General features: G+C 42.8%; 1 protein-coding gene across 1 annotated transcript in view; it reads left to right on the top strand.

Annotated features, from left to right (window-relative positions):
- USP34 (ubiquitin specific peptidase 34) overlaps nucleotides 1–26,514 on the top strand; it is a 1,009,100-nt gene that overhangs the window by 711,699 nt on the left and 270,887 nt on the right. The window contains exon 56 of the mRNA XM_029593702.1: nucleotides 15,875–15,940. Coding sequence (XP_029449562.1) covers nucleotides 15,875–15,940 — 66 coding nt within the window. The remainder of the gene's footprint in view (nucleotides 1–15,874; nucleotides 15,941–26,514) is intronic.

Here is a 26,514-nt window from a genome sequence, read left to right on the forward strand (position 1 = left end):
TTACAGAATATTTGGAAGAAATTAATGAATTGGATGAATGTCAATCAGGATTTAAATAGGGATATAGTACGGAAACAGTTTTAGCGGCAGTGAACAAAGAAGCAATGCGATTTTGGGATAAAGGGAAATCAGTTTTTTTGCTTCTGTTAGATTTGTCTAATGCCTTTGCTTTAGTAGATCATACCATTCTTTTGGAATGTTGTAAACAGGAATGGGTGGGACATTTGTACAATGGATTCTCTCATTTTTGAGTGAAAGAATGTTGGTTGGGACTGTAAGAGATGTATTGTCTGAGGCCTTTGAAGTGAAGTGTGGCGTTCCACAGGGCTCCACACTATCACCATTACTATTTAATTTGTTTTTAAGATCCTTTGGTGGGATTAATTTGCTCCTAAGGATTTAAAGGCTACTTGTATGCAGATGATATACAGTTGGTGATTCCAATGGGGATCGATTTGGGTGCGACCTTGAGTAGCAAAAACTGAGATGCTATTAGTAAAAGCACCTGAAGATCCCTGTATCCTGATAAAGATAAAAATTGATTTGAAGGAGATTTCGTTAGTGGAAAAAGCGTGGGATTTGGGAGTAATTTTAAATTCTGATTTTACCCTGGATATACATATTTCGGAAATTTTACAAAGAGCATTCTTAAAATTGCAACAGTAACGGCCGCTATTACCATTATTGAATTGAAGTACTTTTCATAAAGTTCTTCAAGCCTATTTGATGCCGTTATTGGACTGCTGTAATGCCATGTTTGTGGGGTTACCAGAAAAATCTATCCGATTGCAGCTGATTCAGAATATGGCAGCTAGGTTGATTTTTGGGTGCCCAAGGAGGCGAGTGCTGGCCCTTTGCTGTTTCAGTTGAACGGGCTCCTGGTGGGAGAATTTATTAGGTCATGACCTTAGTTTTTAAGGTAATGAAGGAAGAGCAGGTTATCTGCATCATATGCTAAAAATGTGCATTCCACCAAGGAAGCTTCAATCAGGAAATTAAAGCCTCCTACAGGTACTTTCATGAAGAGAAATGGGCAAAGTAAAGAATCGTAAGAGAATGTTCTTGGTAATGGGGGCTGAATTATGGAATTCAGCACCCAAGGAGGTGTGGCAAGAGAGATTATTTTCTATTTAGGAAGAAAGTGAATACCTGGCTTTTTAGACAATGAGAAGTCATTCTGTTGGTGGCAGTTATGGAAATAAAGTGGCAAACTGCAGATGCAGAGAGGATTTTTAGGCAATGAGTAATTTTACTGATGGCTATAAAGGAAGTTGAGCGGCAAAAATTGTAGGTAGTAAGATGTCAGTTCTATTAGAATGCTAGGGAAGATTGAGTATTAATAGATGGTGTGGAGGGGAGTTGGATATGGAGGTTTTAACCTGTTTTTATGTATTTTATTGTGAACCACTTTGATCTGCTTTGTAAGTTTGATATGTGCAGTATATAAATATTAAATTAAATAAAAGGGAATATTGTCCACCAGGATGTACTAGAGTTAAAGGAATATTTTTATTCATAAGGCTGCACAGAATCTTCAGCTTCAAAATCAAAGTTTGCCAGATGGTAGCAAAGGGGGAAAAAATTCTAGGCCTCGACATAAGCTGTGTTTAGTGGAAATGTATCAAGGGGGCAATTCTATAATAAAGTAAATGAAATAAAAGTGTTAGCATCACAATTGGGTGGACAGTGCAATGGCAGGGCAACCAAAATTAACAATTTAGGTACTTAAAGGCAACAATTAATAGTTACATATTCCAAAAGGCAAAACTGTCAAAAATGTGGTGTGTGAGACTCTATTGTGACTGCACTTGTTGTGGATGGTAATTCCAGTCTCTGTGCAGGAGAGAGGCCTCGGCAGGTATTCCATTTATTTATAGCCCCCAAAAAAGACTATTTTTTCCAGCCTATTTTCAATCTCAAGAGAGTAAACAGCAAGCTCAGAATCTGTATTTTCAAAATGGAGTCACTTCACTTGGTGTTTGTGACGGTCAGGCAGGGTGGATTCCTTTCCTCCTTGGATCTGTTGGAGATGTATCTTTATATTTCAATCAGCAAGATAATCACAGGTATCTCCATGTCTGTATTTTGCTGGAATGTTATCAGTTCAGGGCTTTTCCTTATTGTGCCTCAGACTTTCACCAAGGAGATAATGGTGGTGCATTTCTATGTCTAGAGGGGGAATTGGTTCATCCCTATCTGGACAATTGGCTACTCAGTAAACAGTCCAGGCTTCCACCAGAGTCATTCAGTTTTTAGAAAACTTCCAAGTCCTTGGAGTGCTCTGGGACAAGCTTCAACACAGGGTTAGGTCATACACAGCCCGATCCAGTAAAGTCCGTGGGAGAGCGGACTAACGCCCGCTCTCCCGGCGCGCGCACCGGCCCCTCGCCGGTGCGCGCGCTCCAGTATTTAAATTAGGCGACGCGGTGCAAACGAGGAAAAGGAGGCGCTAGGGACACTAGCGCGTCCCTAGCGCCTCCTTTTGGCCTGGAGCGGCGGCTGTCAGCGGGTTTGACAGCCGACGCTCAATTTTGCCGGCGTCGGTTCTCGAGCCCGCTGACAGCCACGGGCTCGGAAACCGGACGCCGGCAAAATTGAGCGTCCGGTTTTCGGCCCGACAGCCGCGGGCCGAATTCAAAATTTATTTTTTTTTTTTTTTACTTTTTTTTACTTTTGGGGACCTCCGACTTAATATCGCTATGATATTAAGTCGGAGGGTGCACAGAAAAGCAGTTTTTACTGCTTTTCTGTGCACTTCCCTGGCGCCGGAAGAAATTAGCGCCGACCTTTGGGCGGCGCTAATTTCTTAGAGTAAAATGTGCGGCTTGGCTGCACATTTTACTTACTGGATCGCTCGGGAATACCTAATAGGGCCATCAACATGCATTTGCATGTTGAGGGCGCTATTAGGTGCCGCGGGTGGGCCGCGTGTTTTCCTCCCCTTACTGAATAAGGGGTAAGGGAAAACACGCGTCCAGAGCAGGGTGACAGTGCGCTCCGACGGAGCACAGTTTACTGGATCGACCTGATAGTTTTTATGTCAGAGAGAATGGACAAGCTTCAGCATCAAGTGTAGACGTTCAGCGAGATGGTGAGCCCAAAGGCTTGGGATTTTCTTCAGCTGCTGGATTCAGTGAAGGCTGCTCTGGATCTTTAGGCCAGGGCCCATATGAAGGCTCCAGTTTGCTGTCCTATCGCATTGGTTGCCTCAGTCCCAGGACTACAATGTTGTGATTCCCTCTTCTGGGATCCTTCTCCCGGGATCCAATCTTCGGTAATGGTTGGACCCCTGGCACTCATTGAGGGGAGTCAGCTTGGTGACCTTTACTTGGGTCCTGGTCATGATGGATGCAAGTCTGTCCGGATGGGGGGCTTACTATCAGGATCAGGTGGCACAAGGTCTCTGGTCTCCACAGGTGATGTCATGGTTCATCAACAGACTGGAGACCAGAGAGATCAGATTGGCCCTCTGTCATTTTTTGCCATTGATTGAGAGAAAGAGATAAAAGTGCTATCCGACAGTGTGACCGCGGTAGCATACATAAATTAGCAAGGGGGAACTAGAAGTCAAGGGGGTCTCTGAGGAGACATCTCTGCTTTTTTCCTGGGCCAAGGAACATCTGGAGCTTTTGTTCATAGCCCAGGAAAATGTGTAGGCGGATTTCTTGAGCAGAAATCTTATTGATCCAGGTGAATAGGAGCTGAGTCAGAACACCATCCATTGTGTGGTTCACTAGTGGGTCTTGCCTCTACATGGATATGATGGTCACTCACAAGTATGCCAAGGTCCCTTGGTTGTTCAGTCATTGCAGGGAATCCAGAACTGAAGGTATAGATGCCCTGGTTCAACCTTAGCAAAGGGTGGACCTGTTTTATGTCTTCCATCCCTGGCCTCTGATCAGCCAGATCCTGCGTCGAATCCAGAAGGTAAATAATCCAGTAATTCTAGTGGCTCCAGATTGGTGTCTGAGACCTTGATATGTGGATCTCATGAAACTCTAGTTTGACTTCCCTCTGTGTCTATTGGTGTAAGATGCCAATAGTCAATGATAACCCTGCTCTAATCTGTTTTACAGCCTGGCTCTTGAAAAGGCACATTTAAGGAATATAGACTGTTCTGTGCAATTATTTCTACCTTGCTGAAGGCTCAAAAAGCTTCCACATCTTTGGCCTGCATTGGGGTTTGGTGCGTTTTTGAGCATTTTTGTAGAAGTTGTACAGTTTTTTCTGGTGCACTGATATTCTTTGCATTTTGTCCTTCCTCCAGGTAGATTTGGAAAAGGAATTAGCCCTGTATTGCCTGAATATTCAGGTTGCGCTTATCTCCTGTTACAGGGTAAAGTGAAGAGTGTTTTGATTACGACACATGCTGATTTGGTTTGTTTTTTTTGAGGAGTTAGGAGACTGTGGCCTCCATTTCAGCCTTTGGTTCTTTAATGGGATCTTAATTTAGTCTTGCAGGTCCTTGTTTCCAAGCCTTTTGAGCTGCTAAAGCAGGTTTCGTTGAAGGATCTTACTTTGAAGGCACTGTTTTTGGTGGTAATTTGATCTGCTCATCGAGTCTCAGAAAATCAAGTCTTGTCTTACAGGGATCCCTTTTTGGTGATTACCTCTGATTCGGTGTCCTTTTGGCCTGTCTGTTCCTTGGCATTTCATTTAAATCAATAATCCTGATCACTTATCCTCGCCCATTCTTGGGCAGAGATTGTTGTGGTTGCTACTGAGGACGTTTGCAAGGCGACTGCATGGTCCTCCATACATTATTTTGTGAAATATTACTGGCTGGATGTATTCGTTAAGGGGAATACTGCCTTTGGGGCTGGTGTTCTCAAGGCAGTCCTAACGTCCACACACAATAGTGGGCTTTAGCACTTTCCACCTGTTCGGACTGGACTGGTATAGCAGGATGAAATGGAAGGAGAAATTTTTCTTCCATGTTCATTTCTTTCCATGAATCCTGCTACACCAGTCCAGGACCCTCCCAGGAAGTTGGGCCTAGTTCCTTGCATCTTCAGCAGGTGCGGATTCTTGCTGATTCTTGTTTCTGTACATATGTATATATTTATCAGATTTCAGATTTTCTTTCTTGTTTTTCTACCTTTCCAGTGTTTTGTTTTGTTTTTGTATCTAACAGGGATGGAATTTTGTGTGAGAGGTGTCTCCCAGCTTGTTGAAGGTGTTTAACTTTAGGTTTGCTTAGTGCATTTTGTTTGAGTGCTTTGATGTAGGTATACTGGAGTTTTTCTGTGTTGCACAACAATATATAGTGGCGATGATATCATGGAGAAAGTCTGTGCACTCTGCATCCATCTGCCAGTATGGGGACATAACCCACCTGTTTGGACTGGACTGGTGTAGCAGGATTCATGGAAAGAAAATTAACAGGTAAAAAAAAATTCTCTGTAGTTCCCAGCCTCCTCCTTACTTCCATTTTTGTGAATAGGAACCACATCTGTCTGTCTCCAGTCCTCCAGAATTATTCCCCTGACTCTAAAATATTGATAAGATCAGCCAGTAAAGCTGCCAGAAGTTTTCTAAGATCCTTTAAAATCATCAGATGTATCTCATCTGGCTCCATCACTCTGTCTACTTTACATTTAGTTAGCTTTTCATGAAAACACTTTTCTGAAAATTAATTGAGGTATACTTCACCTCCAATCCTTTCATGTTCATTTTATAAGATCATGCTCCTGGCCCTTTCACAGTGAATACCAAACAGAAATATTTGTTAAACATTTTGTTTTCTCATCATCAGCCTCTACCCCGTTTACCTCTGAGTCTCTCAATGCCAGTTTTGTACTTCTTTCTACCACTAACATATTTTAAAAAGTTTTACCCTCCCATATTTGCAATTTTTTCCATTTGCATCTTTACATTCTTGACTGCTTTTCCAGATATTGTTGCCTGTCTTCCTCTTTCTGCCATTGTTTGTAGTTTATGAATGCTAACCATTTTTCCCTTACCTGTTCAGATGCTATTTTAGAAAACTATAGTGGCCTCTTTTTCCTCTTTCCTTTATTTATTTTCCTAACAAAAAGGTTAGGTGTTTGTACAATGTTTCATTTTAGTTTGCCCACTGTTCTTCTTCTTCCATATATTTTGTCATCCAGCTAACAACTCTTTAAGGTAATCCCCCATTTTAACAAGTTAGTTTTCATGAAGTCTAGAACCCATTCCTTTGAATGAATCTTTACAACCTGCACTCTAATACTGAATCGTACTATCCAGTGATCATTACATCTGGATGATCATTCACTACAACATCAGAAACTGTCTCTATTCATAAGCACCAGGTCTAGTATCACCCCCTCCCATGTGGGTTCTGTTACCAGTTGACAGAACACTTCTCCCTGCAGAGAATCCAGGATCTCCCTACTTCTAGAAGACACTATTGTTGCGATATCCCAATCCACATCTAGCAGATTGAAATTTCCTAGCAATAGCGTCTTCTCTTTCATAGCAATTTTGGGAACATCATCCGTTAAATCTCCATTTCTTCTGTTTGAGATGGAGGTCTATATATTATACCAATATAAAGAATTGTTCCATTTCCTCTTTCCAGATTAACCTACAGTGCCATGTCTTTACCTTGTAAGCCCTGCAATTCTGTTGCTTTAATAATATTTTTATATATAGTGCTTCTCCTCCTCCCTTTCTTCCTACTTGGTCCTTCCTGAATAGATTGTAGCCTAGTATAACTAGATCCTAGTCATGGTTTTCTGTGTACCATGTCTCCTTGACAGACACTACATCCAAGTTAGTTTCTTCTATGACTGTCTCTAGATCTGGGACTTTAGTTCCCATAATATGAGCATCAGTGTACATAGCTTCTCAGATGTTGTCCTCCCCCCCCCCCCCCTTATTTCTAAACAAGTGTTTAATGAGATTTTCACTTAGCATAGGGCTTTGTTTATCTATTCCCAATGATCATCATCTAAAGCCCTCCTCAGTAAGTTTTCCAGTCTGTGCTGGAAGTCACCATGCCCCTTCTTCATCAGGTGGATTCCATCTCTGTTCAGCAGTCCTTGAAATATCATCCCATGGTCCAGGAAGCCAAAATACATTTGTCAGCACCATCCACATAGCCATTCATCTCCAAAATGCAAACTTTCCTGCCTAGGCCTTTGTCCTTGCCTGAAAGGATTGAGGAGAATGTTAACCTGTTACCTCTCTCCCAGAGCCATGATGTCTCTTTTTTTGATACAAGCTATATAGTACCTAGCAGTATCATTTGTGCCAACATAAATAACCAACATTGGATAGTAGTCAGTAGGCTTGAGGATTTTCTGCAATCTCTCCATAATATCTTGGATTTTAGCAGCTGGCAGACAGCACACATCCGGAGACAACATGTTTGGTCAGCGGATAGATGCCTCCATGCCCCTCAGAAGCAAGTCACCAACCACCACTATCTTCTGCTTCCTAGGTGCAGTGGTTGTTGAACCAGCAGCTATGGAGTTTGCATGTTTTGATTCCTCCTCCACTTCCAGTGCTGCATATCAGTGCTTCAGCTCAAGTGAAATTGGACTCTGAGTGTAAGATCTAGTGGCCATAATAATCAGGGTCCAGCTATCATCTTGTGGTTTGTTTTCACTTTTCCCTCTGCTTGTTTTACATGTTTGATGCATCAATAAGCATTTCTCCCTGCCGCTTCTCAGTCGTTCCATCTCCTCTCTGTGTTCCACTACCTGTTTTCCTAAGGGATTTGCAGACATCTTTCTCAGTGAACTGGTTCCTCCCTGTGGATCAGGACATCTGTCTAGACAGCAGTAGAAGTAGTAACAATGGTGACAGTTTTGGCGATAGTATTTCCCAACCATCCTTCTGCTGTTATGATCTTCTGGTACATTTTTTAAAGAATGAGAGAGACCTACCAAAGTCCCTACCTTTTCCTCAACTTTCCTGTAAATAAAATAAGCTAGCCTGTGGAATCTTAACTTCCAATTCCACACTAAGAATCCCTGTGTGTAATCCTGCTTATTTACTTACTTGTTGCTTGAAAATATGAAGTGTCTTATCTTATTCTTTCAGACTATAATATGTATTTATAAAACTGTGTGGTGTGTAGTTTAGTATAACTCCCTTTGTAGGCTCTTGTTGCTTAGGGTATAAAAGTAAACCAGAGCAACTAGAAATAATTATCACAAAGATCAAATATGATGCTATGAGTTAAACTTTTCCAGAATTTTTTTTAATTTGTTCTATTTGCAAATGTCAAAAATTTAACCTAAATCCCTTGCTATCCCTCCCCTTCCTGGCCAAAGCTAGTAATGATGACTAGTAATTTATTCTACTCTATTATCTTAATCTGTGTACCTATGATTTCTAATAGATCTATTTCTTTTAATTTTGGTCAGGTTAATGTTGCACTTATTTGTCTAAGTGTACTAATAGATACCATTATACACAAATTATTCCAACCCCCTTTTTAGTTTACCAAAAGTGTTTTTGTATCTGTCTATTGTGTATGCTATAAAGAATCATGTAGCCTTGGCTACTAAGGATCAGACCAACTAAAAGTAATTACTATGATGATAATAATTGAACACCCTTCTGAACTTTGCTTAAGCGTTCTGTTCTCATTAATGATTACATTTTTTAATTACTTCCTTATGTTTCTCTGTAAACCAGTGTCAAGTTATTCTGTGTAGTCTAACCCCCCCTAATTAGTGGCAGTCTGTATACTTAGAATGGAAGATAGAGTTGGGTAGTGAAGGAAAGGAACTTTCAAACTTATACACAAACTCCACAAGCAAATAAGATTTAAAAAAAAATACATCATATTTCATTTCATGTGAAGTATTTTGTGATAGTGTTCTGAATATGGCTGCTTCCAGGAGTGCAGTGGAACAACTGAAAGTGTTTTCACCTGAAATGAATCTCCCTATCCCTTTGGTAAGAAAAAAAAATAGAGAGGAAAGGAACCATGTAGATCCTAGGCAGGGCTGTTTGAGTCTTTAGGAAAATTAGCCATCAAAGGGCAACTTTCAAAGCAATTTGTGGGTAAAAAGGATGAAAGACTATTGGGATGAGCTTGGGAGGTTAGAACTATGGAGAAAGGAAAGAGGAAATAAAGAGGAGACTGAGGAGGAAAGGACCCTGGAGTGTATGGGAAGGGTGCAAGAGAGAGGAGCAGACCGTTTAGGAAGGATATATGTAATATTAAAAAAAAAAAAAAAAACAACAACCTAATATAGATTTTCTTGGATGAATCCAGAACCAGTGGGTTATGCAACTTTACCAGCAGATGGAGAAAGAGCAAAGCTGACATCCTGCCAGTATTCTTTGTCTCCAACAGATGGTGGACGTGCATCTCCCTACTTTAGAAGGAGAAATAAAAAGGAAATTTAATTCGTCCCACTCTCCTTCAGTGATACCAAATGGTCCCTTCCCCAGTAGAGAATTCCTGAGGTGATTTCCATGGTCCCTTAGATGAGTGCCTTGGTCTGGTAGCTGGTTTTATTAGTCAGCATGGAATTAGCTGTTAAAAGAGCTGAAAAGCAGTGGGTGCAGGAAGCCGAGTGCGGTGGTGACGGTATATGCCCTCTCTCTCCAACCCCCCCCCCCCCCGCAGCCGGACAGCCAGAAACTGTCTCTGTTCTTAGCTGGGAAGAGCTGAGCTCAGGTAAGGCTTTAAAAAAAAAAAGACAGGAGGGTTTTTTGTAGGGCTTCCTCCAGTCTCCGTGCCTGGCACACTGTTCTGACATTCGTTCCCGTCCCCAAGGGAGATTAAGGGATGTGAGCAGCCTTTTTGGGCTAGGCCCCGCTCTTAGGCTTTTCTTTGTGCGCCACGTGATAGGCCATGGCACCATTTTTGCATTCCTTTTCCTGTACGTTAGGCTGCTCTCTTCAGGACCGTTGGTTCATGCAAGTGCATCTGGTTGTGTGTCCAGTTTTTGGATGCTAAGTCGGACGCCTGCTTGGGCGTCCAGGTGATAGTGGCGTCCATGTTAGGCACACGCTTGTCTGTGTGCACAATTTGGGTGCACTGGTTGTACGCTTAAGTTTGAGATGCCTAGCCTTGGGTTGCCTAAATTTTGGACGCATATATTTTACAGCATAAAATCACCTGGACGCACACCTTCAGTTGCCTGTTAAGCATACTAATAGACTGATGGTGCCTATAGTTAATAAATCTAAGCACCTCTCTCTCTATGCTGCCTGTCATATTTGGATATCTCTGCCTGGCATGCCCTCTAACTTGTACCAACACTGCGTAGAGGCTCAGGGAGAATTATCTTCCTCTGATTTTACTAAGCCTGGCTCTTCCCAGCCTGATGAGGGCCTCGGTAAAGACATGTCAGGAGGGGAGGCCGACCTTGGAACTCCCTTAACTGGTTCATCAGTGGGGGAAGGTGGTAGCTCAGTGGACACAGCACAGGTGTCTTCTGGTTTTGGCATAGATCCTTCTTCCTTTTCTTGGGAGAATTTTTTCAAGGATTGCAATCCTTTCTTCAGGCGCAGTCCTCAGCCCCATCCAATCCTGCCAGATCAGAGTTGCAGGTGGTGACCTCTCACTCACTTGGTACTGCTGTTAAGCGCCAAAATACACCTAGATTGGCAGCAGAAGTCCCCAATAGGGATCCGATTGCCACAGATAACGAGGCTGATCCTGACTCTCTGGAAGATGGGGAAATTTCTTCGGGATTGGAACCGTATAGGACTATGTTGTGGTTCTTTTATAGCGATGAGCTACCGGCTTTAATTTCCCAGACATTAAAGATGCTGGGAGTACCTGGGGCAGATTCCATGTCTGAGCCAAAGAAAAAAAATCCTATTTTGGCTTCTTTGTGTAAAACCTCTTGTTTTTTCCCTGTTATGGTCGCCATTCACCACCATAAGAGGGAAACAGAATTGATTGATCTTGAATGGGGTGCCCTGGAGGCTGATTTCAAAGGGGGTTGGGTTTTGGAAGGCCTGTACCCGTTGGATCTTGTGGTGAGAGAGCATTTGCATTTTCTGAAAGTGGATGCACTTGTCTGTACTGTCTCCAAGTGGATGACTATCCTGGTGGAGGGAGGCGCGGCCTTGAAGGATGTGCATGATGGAAGGATTGAGGCCATCCTTAAGCAAGCATTTGAAGCAGTGGTGATGACCTTGCAGATAGCTTCTTGTTGTTTCCTTGTGGCTCGCTCTTGTTTACTTCTCTCTCAGGAGGTTGATGAATCTGGAGTGAATTCCAGGGAAGTTATGGAGCCAGCAGCTGCCTTTTTAGCAGATGCAGGCTGCGTTTTGGTCTGCACCTCAGCCAAAGGGGTGGCTTCGGTAATAGCGGCCAAGCATCAATTTTGGCTGAGAAATTGGTTGGCTGATATGACCTCCAAGGCTAACCTTACAAAATTGCTCTTTAAGGGCTTGCTCTTGTTTGGGAGCGATTTGAAGAAACTGGCCAGTAAGTTGGGCGAATCCCCAGTTCCTCGGTTGCTGGAGTATAAGAAGCAGACACCATGTTTCTTTGGTATGAGAGGTTGTGCTAGGGGATCCAAGCTTTTTCAACCCTACAGAGGAGAGTGACCTTTCAGAGGACTCAACCTTTCGGTAGGTCTTAGTCCTTTTGTCCTAGAAGCCCAGACGGGGCACAAGCACAGGTAGTGAAATCTCCCGAGCTCTCAATGAAGGTTTGCCGACCCACCCCCGGGAATAGGAGATGGGGGGGGGGCGCCTCTCTTTTATCAGAAGTGGGTCGAAATCACATCAGACCAGTGGGTCCTGGAATTGATAGGAGAGGGATATGTGCTAGAATTTCACAGTATTCCTTGGGACATGTTCATGGTGCCTCCCTGCCACTCCCCGCAAAAGCAGAAAGCTTTTGCGGGGAGTGGCAGGGAGGCTCCATAACTTCCCTTCTCTCAGACTGAGAAGACCATTGTCAAGTCTTCTCAGTCTGAGAGCTATGGTTCCAGTGCCAATGTCTCAATAAAATATGGGTCAATATTCCATTTATTTCATTTTTCCCAAGAAGGAGGTCTCCTTTTGTCCCATTCTAGACCTCAAAGGGCTCAACAGTCATTTGTGGGTGATTAATTTTCACATGAAAACATTGCTGTTGGTAATAATGGCTGTGAAGTCAAGGAAATTTCTGGCCTCCTTGGACCTGTCCGAGACATACCTGCATATTCCCATTCAACTAGAGCACCAACATTTTCTATGATTAGCGGTTTTGGGACACCATTATCAGTTTCAGGTGCTGCCTTTTGGTCTGGACACTTCTCTCAGAACTTTTTTGTGGTGGTAGTGGCGGCAGAGTTGAGAAAGGAGATGGGATCCTGGTACACCCGTATTTGGGCCAAGTCTATGGAAGAGAGCCGCCTGGTGACCCACAAGGTGATTTCCTTGTTGCAGGAAATCGGTTGGGTGGCCAAGAGCAGTCTTCAGCAATCTCAGCTGCTAGAGTATCTCGGTGTTCAGTTTGATATGAAGCAGGGCAGGGTTTTCCTGCCAGAAGCTCATATTCAGAAGTTGATGGCGCAGGTGCATCTATTGATGAACACTATACACCCAACAGTGTGATCCTATCAAGAGGTACTCTGATGATGGCAACCCCGGAAGTGATTCCATGGGCGCGTGCGTCCTCTTCAGCACTCTCTGCTGTCTCGTTGGAGCCCACAGTCTCAAGACTATTCGATTCGGCTCCACCTGCCGATGGAGGTCTGCTTTTAACTACAGTGGTAGTTACAAGCGGATCTTCTAAGAAAGGGAGTTTCCCTAAAATCATCAGACTGGTTAGTACTCATGACAGATGCGAGTCTCCAGAGTTGAGGAGCTTACTGTCAGGAACTGACAGCACGAGGGCACTGGAGTGCAGAAGAGTCTGGATCATCAATCAGCTGGAAGTCTGAGTGGTCCGGTTGGCATACTTGCAGTTCAGCGGAAGGTTGCAGGGTCAAGCAGTCCAGATAATGTCAGACAGTGCAGTGACAGTGGCTTACATCAGTCGACAGGGAGGAACCAAGAGCCAGCAGGAGTCGCAGGAGATAAATCAATTTATGGAATAAGCAAAAGTGCATCTTCAGGAGATCTCAGTCTCACACGAAAGACAATGTGAGAGAAGACTTTCTTAGCAGGGAGAGTCTGGACCCAGGAGACTGGATATTGCCAGACGAGGCATTTCAGCTGATAGTGGATCATTGGGGCCTTCTCTTTCTAAACCTGCTGGTGACTTCTTGCAATGCAAAGGTTCCTCGATTCTTCAGTTGTAGGAGAGAGCTGACGACATTGGGTATCGATGCTGTCATGCAGGAATGGCCAGAGGACAAGCTGCTTATATGCCTTTCCCCTGTGGCCCATGTTGGGCAAAATGGTTCGAAGGGTCGAGAATCACCAGATTGGCCCAGGAGACCATGGTATGCGGATCTGCGAAGGCTCCTAATAGCCTCCCCCCTTTGGTTTCCAGCATACAGGAGTATTGCAGCAGGGTCCTGTTCTTAACGAAGATCTGACTCAATTTTGTCTTATGGTATGGCCCTTGAGAGGGCTCGCTTGCTGAAGCATGGAAATGCTACGAACTAGAACGTTTTCCACTTTTTAGCCTATGTGCAGGTTTGGCAAGTGTTTGAGGCTTGGTGTGAAGATTAACATGTTCTTCCTCGTTGGATTAAGATCCCACTCATTTTGGAATTTTTCCAAGATGGATTGAATAAAGAGTTGGCCTTAAATCCTTAAAAATGCAAGTAGCTGCTCTGTCCTGTTTCAGGGGTCAGGTAAATGGTAATCCCTTGTCAGCTCATCTAGTTGTGGCCCATTTCTTGAATGGAGTGAAACATCTTCCTCCTCCCTTGCAGTTGCTGGTGCCCTTAATCTGGTTTTGGATTTCTTAGTGGGGCCTATGTTTAGACCAATGTGTAACCTTTCCTTGTGGTTACTGACCTTGAAAACTGTGTTTGTGGTGATTTGTTCTGTGTGTCGCATTTCCGAGCTGCAGGCCTTGTCTTGCCGGGAGCTGTTCTTCCGAGTGACTCCAGGGGCGATATAGCTTCGTACTGTTCTTTCCTTTTTGCCAAACGAGGTCTCAGATTTGTCTATTTCCCTGCCGTCTCTGGATAGGAAAAGAGATATGGCCCTTGGACGTCAAGAGACAATATCGTGAGATATCAGGAGGCTTCTAAACCCTTCCGGAAGACGGATCACCTGTTTGTCCTCCACAGTGGTAGTAAACACGGCGAGCCAGCTTCACAGCCTACAATAGCTCACTGGATTAAGAAGGGGGTCACGACCGCGTACATGGATGCTGAACAGACATTACCTAGTCAGATTAGGGCTCATTCCACTAAGGCTCAGGCAGTGTCATGGGCGGAAGTTAGATTGTTTTCTCCCATCGACATTTGCCGAGCTGCAACGTGGTCCTCCTTACACACCTTTTCCAGGTATTATCATCTGGATGTACAGGCCTGAGAGGATGCAATCTTTGCACACGTGTTTTTGACTGGACCGCAGGCAGCCTCTTGCCTTATTCGGGAGTAGCTTGGGTACATTCCACTGGTTCTACATTCATCTGACTAGATGCTAAGAAATGACAAATTACTACTTACCTTATAATTTCCTTTTCTTTAGGATAGTCAGATGAATCCAGCTTCTCGCCCTTGGCTGCCGAATGATTGGGCTATGGTCCTCCTGCGTGGCTACGCTTTACAGCGTTTACTGGTAGATGTTAGTCTAGTCCCTAGATTAGTGTCAATGCTTTCTTTGTCTGAGCTCAGTGTTTCCTGTTTGCTGAGTATTGAAATGGTTATCTGTTAATAATCAAGTTTTGTTAGTCTGTGCACTGTAGGCTTTTACAGAGAATACTGATGGGCTGATGGCACTGCAGGGGTATATATACTGTGATATCAGCTTTGCTCCGTCTCCATCTGCTGGTAGAAGTGCATAACCCACTGGTTCTGGATTCATTTGACTATCCTAAAGAAAAGGAAATTATCAGGTAAGTAGTAATTTTTCAGTACAGTGGAAAAATGCTGATAAATGTCAATTAAAAACAATTTGAAAAAATTGAAAAGAAACTATGAAATAGATTGCAAGAACATGCATCAGTGAATAGATTTCTGAAGTACCTCTTAAGATTTTATAGCTCCAGCAATCAGCACTACTGCTCTTCATCATTTGTTTCATGCTTTGCCAGAAAATGAGTTCAAAGAGTGTTAGACTAATGTTGCAGTACAAACTAATGGTATTAATAAAAACCTTTGTTTTCAGTTTTTGTTTTCCAGAGAATTTCTCAGTATTATAACAAACAGAAATGGGAGAAAATCAATGGGAAAAAGATTACTTGTTTTTTTACAATGATTTTCTCCCATTCTTGTTTGTTATATAACTAAGAAATTCCCATGAAAATAAAAACAGAAAATGTATGTCCCTCAGTATATAATACTTGGGTGATGGTAACTATTTAAAGTCCGCGGGTTTTAATCATAAGCTGAAAGGTGATAGCTGAGGTTCTATTTACAGTATCAGGAAGAGGGAAGCTTTTTTTAGGGGGTACATTGCAATTGTACATTTGTGGATAGAGAACTATTGCATTACAGGTAGTGGTTTTAATAGCTTGAAAGCAGACTACCAGTTTGTGGGTCGGGGGCTGGCAGTGATGGGGCACAATCTGCAAGGCTTAAAAAGCTTTTTAAGAATTTGGAAAAGCCCTGTTTTAGACACTTGGCTTTTCAAGAATGGAGGATGCTTTAAAGAATAACTTGGAAAAGTATGGAGTATTACTACTGCTTGCGAGCTTTTCAGAAATATTGCACTTTTCATAGAAGGTTCAACTTTTTAAATTTACCTGTTGTTTTTATGAATAGAATTCTTGGCATATTTAAGAGGTTCTTTTATTGGTTTTATGTTTAGAAATAAGCTTTATTTTTACTAACTCATTTTATTTTCCCTATAGCCCACCATGCTTCAGTGGATTGAACTATTGACAAAGCAGTTTAACAACAGTCAGGCAGCTTGTGAGGTAAGAGGTATTCAGTATGACAAGTGTACAGAAGTGTACATAGTATGAAACCCATTTGATGGTAAAATAATTGTACCATTTACATACTACATTTTGGCTTTTCCAGCAAACAAAATTGAAAGTGAAAAAAATGCACTGAATTCTTAGAGAACCAATTATTTTTTATTTGCTTTTGTTTTTTAAACACACAAATATATTTCATTTGATAATTTAGGAAGACATGCACTTTCCTCTGTAATGGACTCTGTATTACTGTATAATTATTGTAGGATAACTTGAAATAAAACGTCCTGAAATGAATAGAAGCTACCCACCAAAATGTAAATTTTATATATATTAATTTTATAGAACATTGAAAATTTAACAATAATCCAATAAGGTGTATATTTTGACACAGGCCCCTTTTTCAGAATTCAGAAAGTGCATTGAAATTATTTAATGCATAGACTAGATTATAATATTGCATTTCTAAAATGTTTCAAACAAAAAAACACTTCCTTTGATTTTAAAAGTACAAAAAGGCTACTTTTCAAAATGTTTAAAATATAGAATGGTTAATAAACATTTTAATGTTTGTGATAGTTTAGGTACTTAAATACATTAGTCTATATTGCCTTTTATACAGATATAATGTAGCCTAATGTAAAAATATATTTAAACTATAATTATATACTAAAAATGCTAACCTGCTGCAATTTGCATTAACTAGCACATCGGCAGTAACACTACTATTTACATGAAAATGTGACCACACTTCTGGAAAGTGTAGTTAAATTTTTATGTTAACATAGAAAACATGCTTTTAACACATCATACACTAAAAGCTTTACTTCTTTTAGTACATTGTGCGTTAACTTCACTGCTACAGCGTGTGTTAAAATTGTCCAGTAAACTTGCATTAACAAATGAGTTTTTGTTAATTTTCATATTTATTGAAATTTAATTTACATTCAAGAAACCCTTGTTGAAAATACTGAGAAGATAAAAATACAGAAGAAATAAAGACAAATACAAATAACATTTTCACTATTCTTCTAGTCCACAATTAGGAGGAAAAGCCATGTCACAATTCACAGAGAAAAAGAATATTCAAGTATCCCCATGTATACAATGGGGTAAAACTAAGACTGGCTCAGTTTGCCCTATAGGCATAGAGTATGTGGTCTCCCTGCTGAAATTTCAATTTGGACAGCTGGACATATATAGGGTAGTATTCAAAACTACTTCCATGCATAAAACCACATTTTACTTGAGGAAATGGTCTCTGAAAATTGGCAAATCCTCAATGCAAGTAAAATTACCACTAGAATTATAAAAGGTATAGGGAGAAAATCACTCCTTGATTGAGACAACTGTATTGGCTCCCCATAGGCCTAAGAATTAAAATATAAAATTTGTACATTAATACACAGGGTTGCTTATAATAGAGGGACTTGACTCTCTTAACTTGTTGGAAATGTATGTTCCTATTCAACAACTGTGTTTAAGACAAAATTTGTTAGTTGTTCCTTCTTATAAAAGTTACAGGTTGCAGGAATTGAGGGCTAGATCATTTTCCTTTTGCTGGCCCATAAATGTGGACTAGTGAACTACAGGAAGAAGAAAGTTATTTAAAATTCAGAAAAAAATTTAAAGTGCTGTTGTTTAAGCAGGCTTATGGAGATGCTTAAATTTGTATTACTGTTCTCAGTATATGTTCTGTGAGTTTTATTAAATTATGGGTGTGTTCATTGTAATCTGCTTTTGATTAATTTTATTGGAATTAGTGAAATGTAAGATTATATAAATAGTGTCATTCAGTAATATGTCTAATTTTACCTGCATTGTTTGGAGGTGTTCCCAGAGGATTTTTTCAGGGCAGGGGAGAGGAACTAGTGTGCTTGCATGACATTTTCCTATCTATTCCCATGGTTCCCAGGGGGGAAAGTATCTGCAGAAAAAGCAGACACAGATCTCTGCAGGTACTTTTCCTTGGAATAATAATCAAAGTTAAACTGTGTAGTTTGGCTCTGATATGAAAATGTCACTGGTAGAATGTACCCTTAGTGTTTACACCAATGCAAACAGTTTGATTATTGTCATAAAGTGTAAAAAAATGTTTAACAATTATTTTTGAATTTGAAATAAGATATTAACAGTGTGATAAATTAAGGGGTTTAATAGCCTTTCCTTGCTGCTTAAAATAGGTGGACTCTGCAATGAAATTCTTTAACCAAACCAGTGGCAATATTTCACAATGAAAGTTTGATTAATTAGTATCTTGTACCATTATTTTTCTCAGTCATTAAAGAATTTTGAATTGTTTTTTAACTAATGGTTCTAGCTGGTGCTGTTTTGCATAGTTAGTCAGATCTTAAGTTGAATCTATATGCTGCATTGCATTTTTTGGATTAATATTTGTTGTGAAACTTTTGTAGTTTAAGTGCCTAAAGACCTTTGTATTTAGAGTTAGGGTAATTTCAAACATCCAGCATAATTTATGCTGCAAATATGTGCATAAGTCTGCTTTAAAAATTATCCCACCAAATCATCCTGCACAAGTTACTGTATACTTAGATTCTGGTGCATATAAAATTTTCCTGAAACTTTTGCTTGTACAGTCAAATTTTGCAAAGTATAATGGTAACTTTCAAATCAGTCGTGGGCACACATATGCGTGCATGCATTGCCCATTCCCAGAGACGTGGCTATTTTATGACTTGCACATATATGCACGCATGTTATAAAATAGCCTGACCATGCGCACACGTGTGCCAAATTTTAAGTTGGCGCGCACAGGGGCACGCAAATGCTGCTTAAACCATGTAACGGGCTGATTCAGTATGGTGCGCTCGGCCGAGCGCACCTTTAGCCCCGGTTTGGCCATGCGTTTAATGCGCTATTTTTACCTCTTATACAGTAAGGGGTAAATAGCACGTCGAAAACGCGTAGCCAACCCCCCCCTCCCCCACCCCACCCCCGAAACTAATAGCGCCCGCAACATGCAAATGCATGTTGATGGGCCTATTAGTTATTCCTGCGCGATACAGAAAGTAAAATATGCAGCGAAGCCGCACATTTTACGTTCAGAAATTAACACCTGCCCAAGGGCAGAAGTTAATTTCGGCCGGCCCAGGAAAAGTGTACAGAAAAGCAGAAAACTGCTTTTCTGTACACCCTCCGACTTAATATGATAGCGATATTAAGTCGGAAGCCCTAAAATTTAAAAAAAATTTTAAATTAAAAAAAAATTTTAAATCTGCCCGCGGGTTGGAAGACGGACGGGTTTTCCAAACCCGTGGCTGTCAACGGGTTCGAGAACCGACGCCGGTAAAATTGAGCGTCGGCTGTCAAACCCTCTGACAGCCGCCTCTTTTTACTGCAGGCTCTCATTTAAATACTCGATCGCGCGCCCAAGAGAGTGGCCTGGACGCACGTCGGGAGAGCAGGTGCTCGCCTCGGAGCGCCGGCTCTCCCGCGGTTTTTACTGTATCGGCCCGAATGTTAGGGAATTTTAAGAGGTGCGCGCCAACACTATTCCCAGTTTAATCGCTCCCCCCCAGTTTGATAGCTTTCATTCTACCCAGTTGGTCCCAACCCTTAAAACCTTGAAGATCTCCCTATTTTTCTTTTCTTTTTTTTTTTTTTTAACTTACACATCATCCATAGTAGAAGTACAGTTACGCGGCAGAGGGCCTTGGCACATGCCACATCGCTTAAGTATTTACGCACATATCTTAGGTTCATGCCATGAAACACACATGCCCTGCCCAGACCACAGCCACACCCCGTCCCTTTCTGAAAACCTCTTAGATGTACAAGCTGCAGGAGATATACGTGTATCTTGCCAGCTTTTAAAATCTGCTTGGCGTGCGTGAGCTCAACTTGCACATCCCCTAATTAATGTGTGTGCCGAATTTTTTAAATTCACCTTTATATGCATAATTCCATACTTCAGCCCCAGGAACCCCTCTGCTGAATCTGGGCAAACTTATGAGCATGATGTATGCACATAAATTTCTCTGTTAACAAGCAGGATAGTAGTTGTCCACACAATTTGGAGAGGTTATCTGACAGCACTGAGATGGAAAAGCTCTCTGAGAGCTCAGAAAACCCCAGAAGATTTTCTGAGCTTGCACAGGTGTTCCTGTGCAATCGCCACAACGCAAGACTCCTCTGTCTTTTTCTTCCATTACTATGGAAGAATGTGTGTTTTGTTCTAAATTCTTTTTTGTCTTTTTCTTGAAGTGGTATTTTTTTCTAGTTGCAAATACCCTAAAAAAAAAAAAAAGTTAAACCTGAGTTCAGCTCTCATCACGATAGCAGACAACAAACCAGCTTCAAAAGATGTTCCTGCTGTTTCTACACAATGTCTTTATCAGACCAGCATGAGCTTTGAGTTCTCTGCTTAGGCCCATTTCAGGATATATCTAACTGCTGCCTGTGAGTAAATATTGCCCAAGGCCAGAAAATCCAGAAACTATACACTAACAGCCCAATTTTAAAAAGGCCACATGCGTAAATAACTGGGATTACGTGCGTGTCTGGGCCTTGCACACACCACATGCATTTTCGGAGGGGCCCGGCCATGCTCGTAACCCCTGTTATGCGCTGAAGTGTTGGGCCTCTCCAAAGGGGCGGGCTGGGGAGCAGGGTCTGGGCAGGGGACGGGCCAGGACAGCGCCAGTCAACGCTGTCCTGGCGAAGTACGCGCCGGCAGCCTGCCGGCATGCGTAACTTACTTCTGCTCATCAGAGCAGGTAAGTTACAGAACAAAAAAAAAAAAAAGGGTTGGTAAGAAGGGGTTAGGGGTCTGGAAAAAAGGCTGATCGTGTCACCACACGTAATTTGAACATTCTCCCAGGACAAGCAGGATGGTAGTCCTCACATGTGGGTGACATCAGACGGAGCTCTGGTACGGAAAACTTCTGTCAAAGTTTCTAGAACTTTTGACTGGCACACTGAGCATGCCATAATCCCTGCAGCCACAGGGTCTCCCTTCAGTCTTTTTTTCCGCGCTGCAGTTGCCTTGCGGTTTAGGAGTTCTGTGAGATTCTCTCACTCCTTTTTTCCTAAAGGAAAACTTTGAAGTTTACTTCATACAAATTGCCTATCAAGGGTCTCCCATTGCGCCCAGTGTACCTCGGTCGCTCAATCCGTACTCTCTCGCATCTCCGGCCGGTTCCCGCAGGCCACCGACCATTTTTGCACACTTTCCACCGACATGGCGACCAGTTTTCGCAAATGCCCAGACTATCCACAAACAATGCCCATCACGGACCCCCACACTGTGTGTGTGCTATGCCTGGGCTCGTCTCACGACAGTCATTTTCCTGAATGTGCCCAAATGACTCCCAAGGGCAGAAGAGCACGTCTGGATAAAATGGAGACTCTCTTCCAACTAAAATCTGCTCCATCGACTTCTGCCCAGTCATCACCAGCGTCAAAAACCTCACCCACCGACAAACCTCGCCGAGAACAACACGGAGCTGGTGACTGTCCGTCACTGCCATCAAGGGCATCTATTGCATCATCCTCGGTGTTGGGGAAAGACCACATCGAGCACCAGACAAAGCATCAGCACCGGCATCAACCTGATCCTATTCCCGGTGCCAGCACTGACGTCGCATCGGCATCGAAGGCCACCGAGCCGCCATCGAAGAGGTCCTGGTCAGAGGAGCCTCCATCCTCCTCTGCACCTGATGCCCCAAGGCGTTCCCCACCGATACCGGTGCTGAGTACTGAGCCTTCACAAATTATTGTGGGGAGGCCAGTAACGCCTAGCTTGCCTCCCCCTGTAGCTGCTCTGTCTACACCTGCTTTCTGGGAGGAACTGAATGTCCTCATTCCCCAGGCAGTGCTCGATGCCATCCAAAACCTCCAGCCTCCATCGCTGCCGGCCCCCATACCGGCATCGTCTACTGAACCATCGATGTTTGCACTGCTATTACATCGACTCTGTGCCCTCATCGGTGCTTTTCCGACTCAGCCAGTTCCATCGGTGCCGTCGGCCAGCAAGACCTCCGCAGTTCCCGATACCCATTCCGGGATCCTCGGAAGATGACGACCCCGCGTCCAGTCCGGTTCCAGGTCCATCACAGCCGGAACCACTTCCAGGACCATCGGGGCTCTCTGGACCTAAACATCAATCTATTCCCTCGATGTCATCAATGCCTTCAAAGTCGCCATCGAAGCCACAGACATTTTGTCGATGCCTATTCAACCTTCTTCTGGATCTCGACAAAATACTCCTTATGATCCATGGGAAGACATGGACACTGATTCCTCTATATCAGATGACTTATTTTCTGAATTTTCTCCTCCAGAGGAAAGACAGCGGTCTCCTCCTGAGGACCTCTCTTTTGCCATTTTCATTAAAGAAACGTCAGAGACCATCCCTTTCAACTTGGTAACAGAGGAGGACACGCGTCACAAGACATTAGAGGTTCTACAATTTGTTGACACGCCTAAGGAAATCATGGCCATTCCTGTGCATGAAGGTCTTGTTAGACCTTCAACACCGTCTATGGGAGCATCCTGGCACTGTTCCACCTGTTAACAGGAAAACAGATGCCACATACCTCATCCAACAAGCTCCAGGCTTCCAAAAATCACACCTGCCTCATCATTCAGTTGTGGTTGAATCTGCACAGAAAAAGGCAAAGCGCTTGCGGCCTCATTCCTCAGCCCCTCCAGGAAAAGAACAGAAATTCTTAGATTGTCTAGGGAGGAAAATATTCCAAGGCTCCTTGTTGGTATCTCGTATTGCCACTTACCAGCTCTACATGACCCAATACCAGAGAAACATGTGAAAGCAAGGTCAGGACCTTGCAGACTCATTGCCTCAACAATATCAAGAGTGTCTTGCTATTCTCCATAAGGGCCTTGAGGCAGGAAAGCATGAAGTTTGGGCAGCATATGACTCCTTTGAGACTGCTTCCCGCTTATCAGCAACAGGAATCTGTGCCAGACGATGGGCTTGGCTGAAGGCTTCAGATTTAAGACCTGAGGTCCAGGACAAACTCGCTGACCTCCCATGCACTGGAGATAATCTCTTCGGGGATAAAATTCAAGACACAGTTACTCAGCTAAAAGACCACCACGAAACACTGTGCCAATTGTCTACAGTGTAACCACTGATGCTCCCTCCACATTTCGCAGAAGCATAAGAAGAGACCCCAAGAAACCGTTCTACCGTTCTTGCAAGTACTTCCCTCCTGTATCTAGAGCAAAGACTACTAAAACGCCTCACAGAGGCTATTCACAACAGCCCAAAGCCCCCAGAGCTCAACCAGCCCCACAGTCTGGTCCAGCATCTGGATTTTGATATGTTCCCGAGAGCAGTTGCCAATTTTCAATAAATCCAAATCAAGAGATTCCTGTCAGAGGCAGATTACTCCACCCTACTTCAGTGGCACCTCATGACAGATCAATGGATAATTTCAATTATAACCAAGGGATACCAGCTAAACTTCCTCATGGAAACCCCCATACTCTCCACCAAATCCACTGTATACCCGGAACGACCACACACTGATGCTGGAGTCAGAACACCCTGCTCCAAGCCAGGGCTGTAGAACCCGTTCCCTCGGCACAAACCGGAAAAGGGTTCTACTCCCGCTATTTTGTAATTCCGAAAATATCAGGAGGGCTGCGCCCCATCTTAGACCTTTGCAATCTCAACAGATTTCTCCACAAGGAAAAGTTCAGATTGGTGTCTCTTGGAACCTTTCTTCCCCTTTAATAACAAGGAGATTGGCTCTGTTCTCTGGATCTTTGGGACACGTATGCACATATAGCCATAAACCCCCATCATCGCAAATATTTGCGCTTCTTAGTGGGTCACAGACATTTTCAATACCAAATTCTACCATTCAGCTTGCCTCAGCACCTCGGGATTTTACAAAATGCTTCCTTACCTGGGCGACTGGCTAATCAAGAGCCAATACAAGCAAGGAGCTCTCAATGCCCTCGAGATCACTATCAATCTACTACATTTGTTGGGATTTCTCATCAACTACCAAAACTCCCACCTGACTCCATCTCACTTCCTTACTTTCATCGGAGCAGATTTGGACACCACAGTCGCAAAGGCCTTCCTGCCCAATGACCGCGCAGAAATATTCTCCAAATTAGCTACGTCTCTGCGCACAAGAGACTCAGCCTCAGCCCATCAATTCTTAACATTGCTGGGCCACATGGCTTCTACCGTACACATCACTCCTATGGCCAGGCAGGCCATGAGAATAACTCAATGGACTTTGAAATCTCAGTGGCTCCAAGCAACTCAGCCTCTTTCTCCCAAGATTCATGTAACCCACCAGCTACATATGTCTTTTCTCTGGTGGACAAACAAAGCCAATTTGCTGACAGATCTTCACTTCCAGCAACCAGTTCCACAAATAACCTTGACTACAGACGCATCCAACTTAGGTTGGGGAGCTCATGTGAACAACCTTCAAACTCAAGGTACTTGCACACAACTCGAAGCAACGTATCAAATCAACTTCCTAGAGCTTCGAGCCATATGTTATGCTCTCTATGCGTTCAAGGACTACCTCTCACACAAGACTGTGCTCATACAGACAGACAACACAGTTGCAATGTGGTACTTGAACAAACAAGGTGGCACAGGTTCTTATTTCCTCTGCCAAGAAGCTGCGCAGATCTGGAACTGCGCCCTTGCACACTCCATGCATCTCTGGGCCACTTATCTGGCAGGCATACAGAATGTCGTCATAGATTGCCTCAGTCGACAGTTCCATCCCCACGAATGGTCTCTGAATCCTGTCATAGCGACCAGAATCTTCCAATGCTGGGGTCAACCGACCATTGACCTCTTTGCATCCGAACTAAATCACAAAGTGGACAGATTCTGCTGTCTGCACAAACACAAAAATATGTTAGCCATGGACGCCTTCACTCGCCCTTGGAACAAAGGCCTCCTATATGCGTATCTTCCGATACTGCTGATAGCCAAAACTCCTGTGAAACTACAGCAGGACAAAGGATCAATGATACTCATAGCCCCGTACTGGCCATTGTTGTCCTGAGCACATGCTAAGGGATTTCTCTGGTGGAACTGTTTAACTGCATTGCAAAATCTTCATTCTGGCTAAGTATTTTCTGCTTATCTTTACTTCTTTTTGCTTATTGATCTGAAGTTGTGTAGGAGCTTGTGTAGAAAGCTTCTGTGATTATTTACTGCCTGTGTTTTAACTTCTTTCTAGTCTGTTTCATTTTGTGTAGAAGCTTGTGTAGAAAGCTTCTGTTGATTACTTCCTGTCTGCAAAGCTATCAGCTTTTAAACTGGGAAAATCTCTCTAGTTTGGGGTTAGCTGGCACAACTAAAAAACTGGGGCATAAAGACTGTTTTTTTTAAAAAAAGAATTGACCAAAAGGCAAAGACAACTGTCCAGAAGTGACGTAATCTAACTAAATTGGGTGTGGCTCAGACCTGTGCAAGGTAATCAGAGCAAGGAAGGGAGCCATTGTTAGCCATTGTTGTCCTGAGCACATGCTAAGGGATTTCTCTGGTGGAACTGTTTAACTGCATTGCAAAATCTTCATTCTGGCTAAGTATTTTCTGCTTATCTTTACTTCTTTTTGCTTATTGATCTGAAGTTGTGTAGGAGCTTGTGTAGAAAGCTTCTGTGATTATTTACTGCCTGTGTTTTAACTTCTTTCTAGTCTGTTTCATTTTGTGTAGAAGCTTGTGTAGAAAGCTTCTGTTGATTACTTCCTGTCTGCAAAGCTATCAGCTTTTAAACTGGGAAAATCTCTCTAGTTTGGGGTTAGCTGGCACAACTAAAAAACTGGGGCATAAAGACTGTTTTTTTTAAAAAAAGAATTGACCAAAAGGCAAAGACAACTGTCCAGAAGTGACGTAATCTAACTAAATTGGGTGTGGCTCAGACCTGTGCAAGGTAATCAGAGCAAGGAAGGGAGCCATTGTTAGCCATTGTTGTCCTGAGCACATGCTAAGGGATTTCTCTGGTGGAACTGTTTAACTGCATTGCAAAATCTTCATTCTGGCTAAGTATTTTCTGCTTATCTTTACTTCTTTTGCTTATTGATCTGAAGTTGTGTAGGAGCTTGTGTAGAAAGCTTCTGTGATTATTTACTGCCTGTGTTTTAACTTCTTTCTAGTCTGTTTCATTTTGTGTAGAAGCTTGTGTAGAAAGCTTCTGTTGATTACTTCCTGTCTGCAAAGCTATCAGCTTTTAAACTGGGAAAATCTCTCTAGTTTGGGGTTAGCTGGCACAACTAAAAAACTGGGGCATAAAGACTGTTTTTTTTAAAAAAAGAATTGACCAAAAGGCAAAGACAACTGTCCAGTAGTGCCCTGCTTTACCCAGCTTGTCCCAGGCTAAACTGTTTGACTCCCTCCCACCCTACCCCTCTACCCACCCACCCCTGGGGCTTGTTTCTAATAAAGACTGCCTAGATTACCATTGGCAGCAAGATAAATTAGTACATTGGTTACAGTCAAGGAAATAAAGCCACAAATTACCAAGATGAGGACTATCCAATGTAACTGCTGTGGAGCCTTTATTCTGAGGGAAAGCATCTGGAAACTTAGAGCTTGCCCAATT

The sequence above is a fragment of the Rhinatrema bivittatum genome, chromosome 3 (assembly GCF_901001135.1).
Source record: "Rhinatrema bivittatum chromosome 3, aRhiBiv1.1, whole genome shotgun sequence".
In the NCBI taxonomy this organism is placed as follows: Eukaryota; Metazoa; Chordata; class Amphibia; order Gymnophiona; family Rhinatrematidae; genus Rhinatrema; species Rhinatrema bivittatum.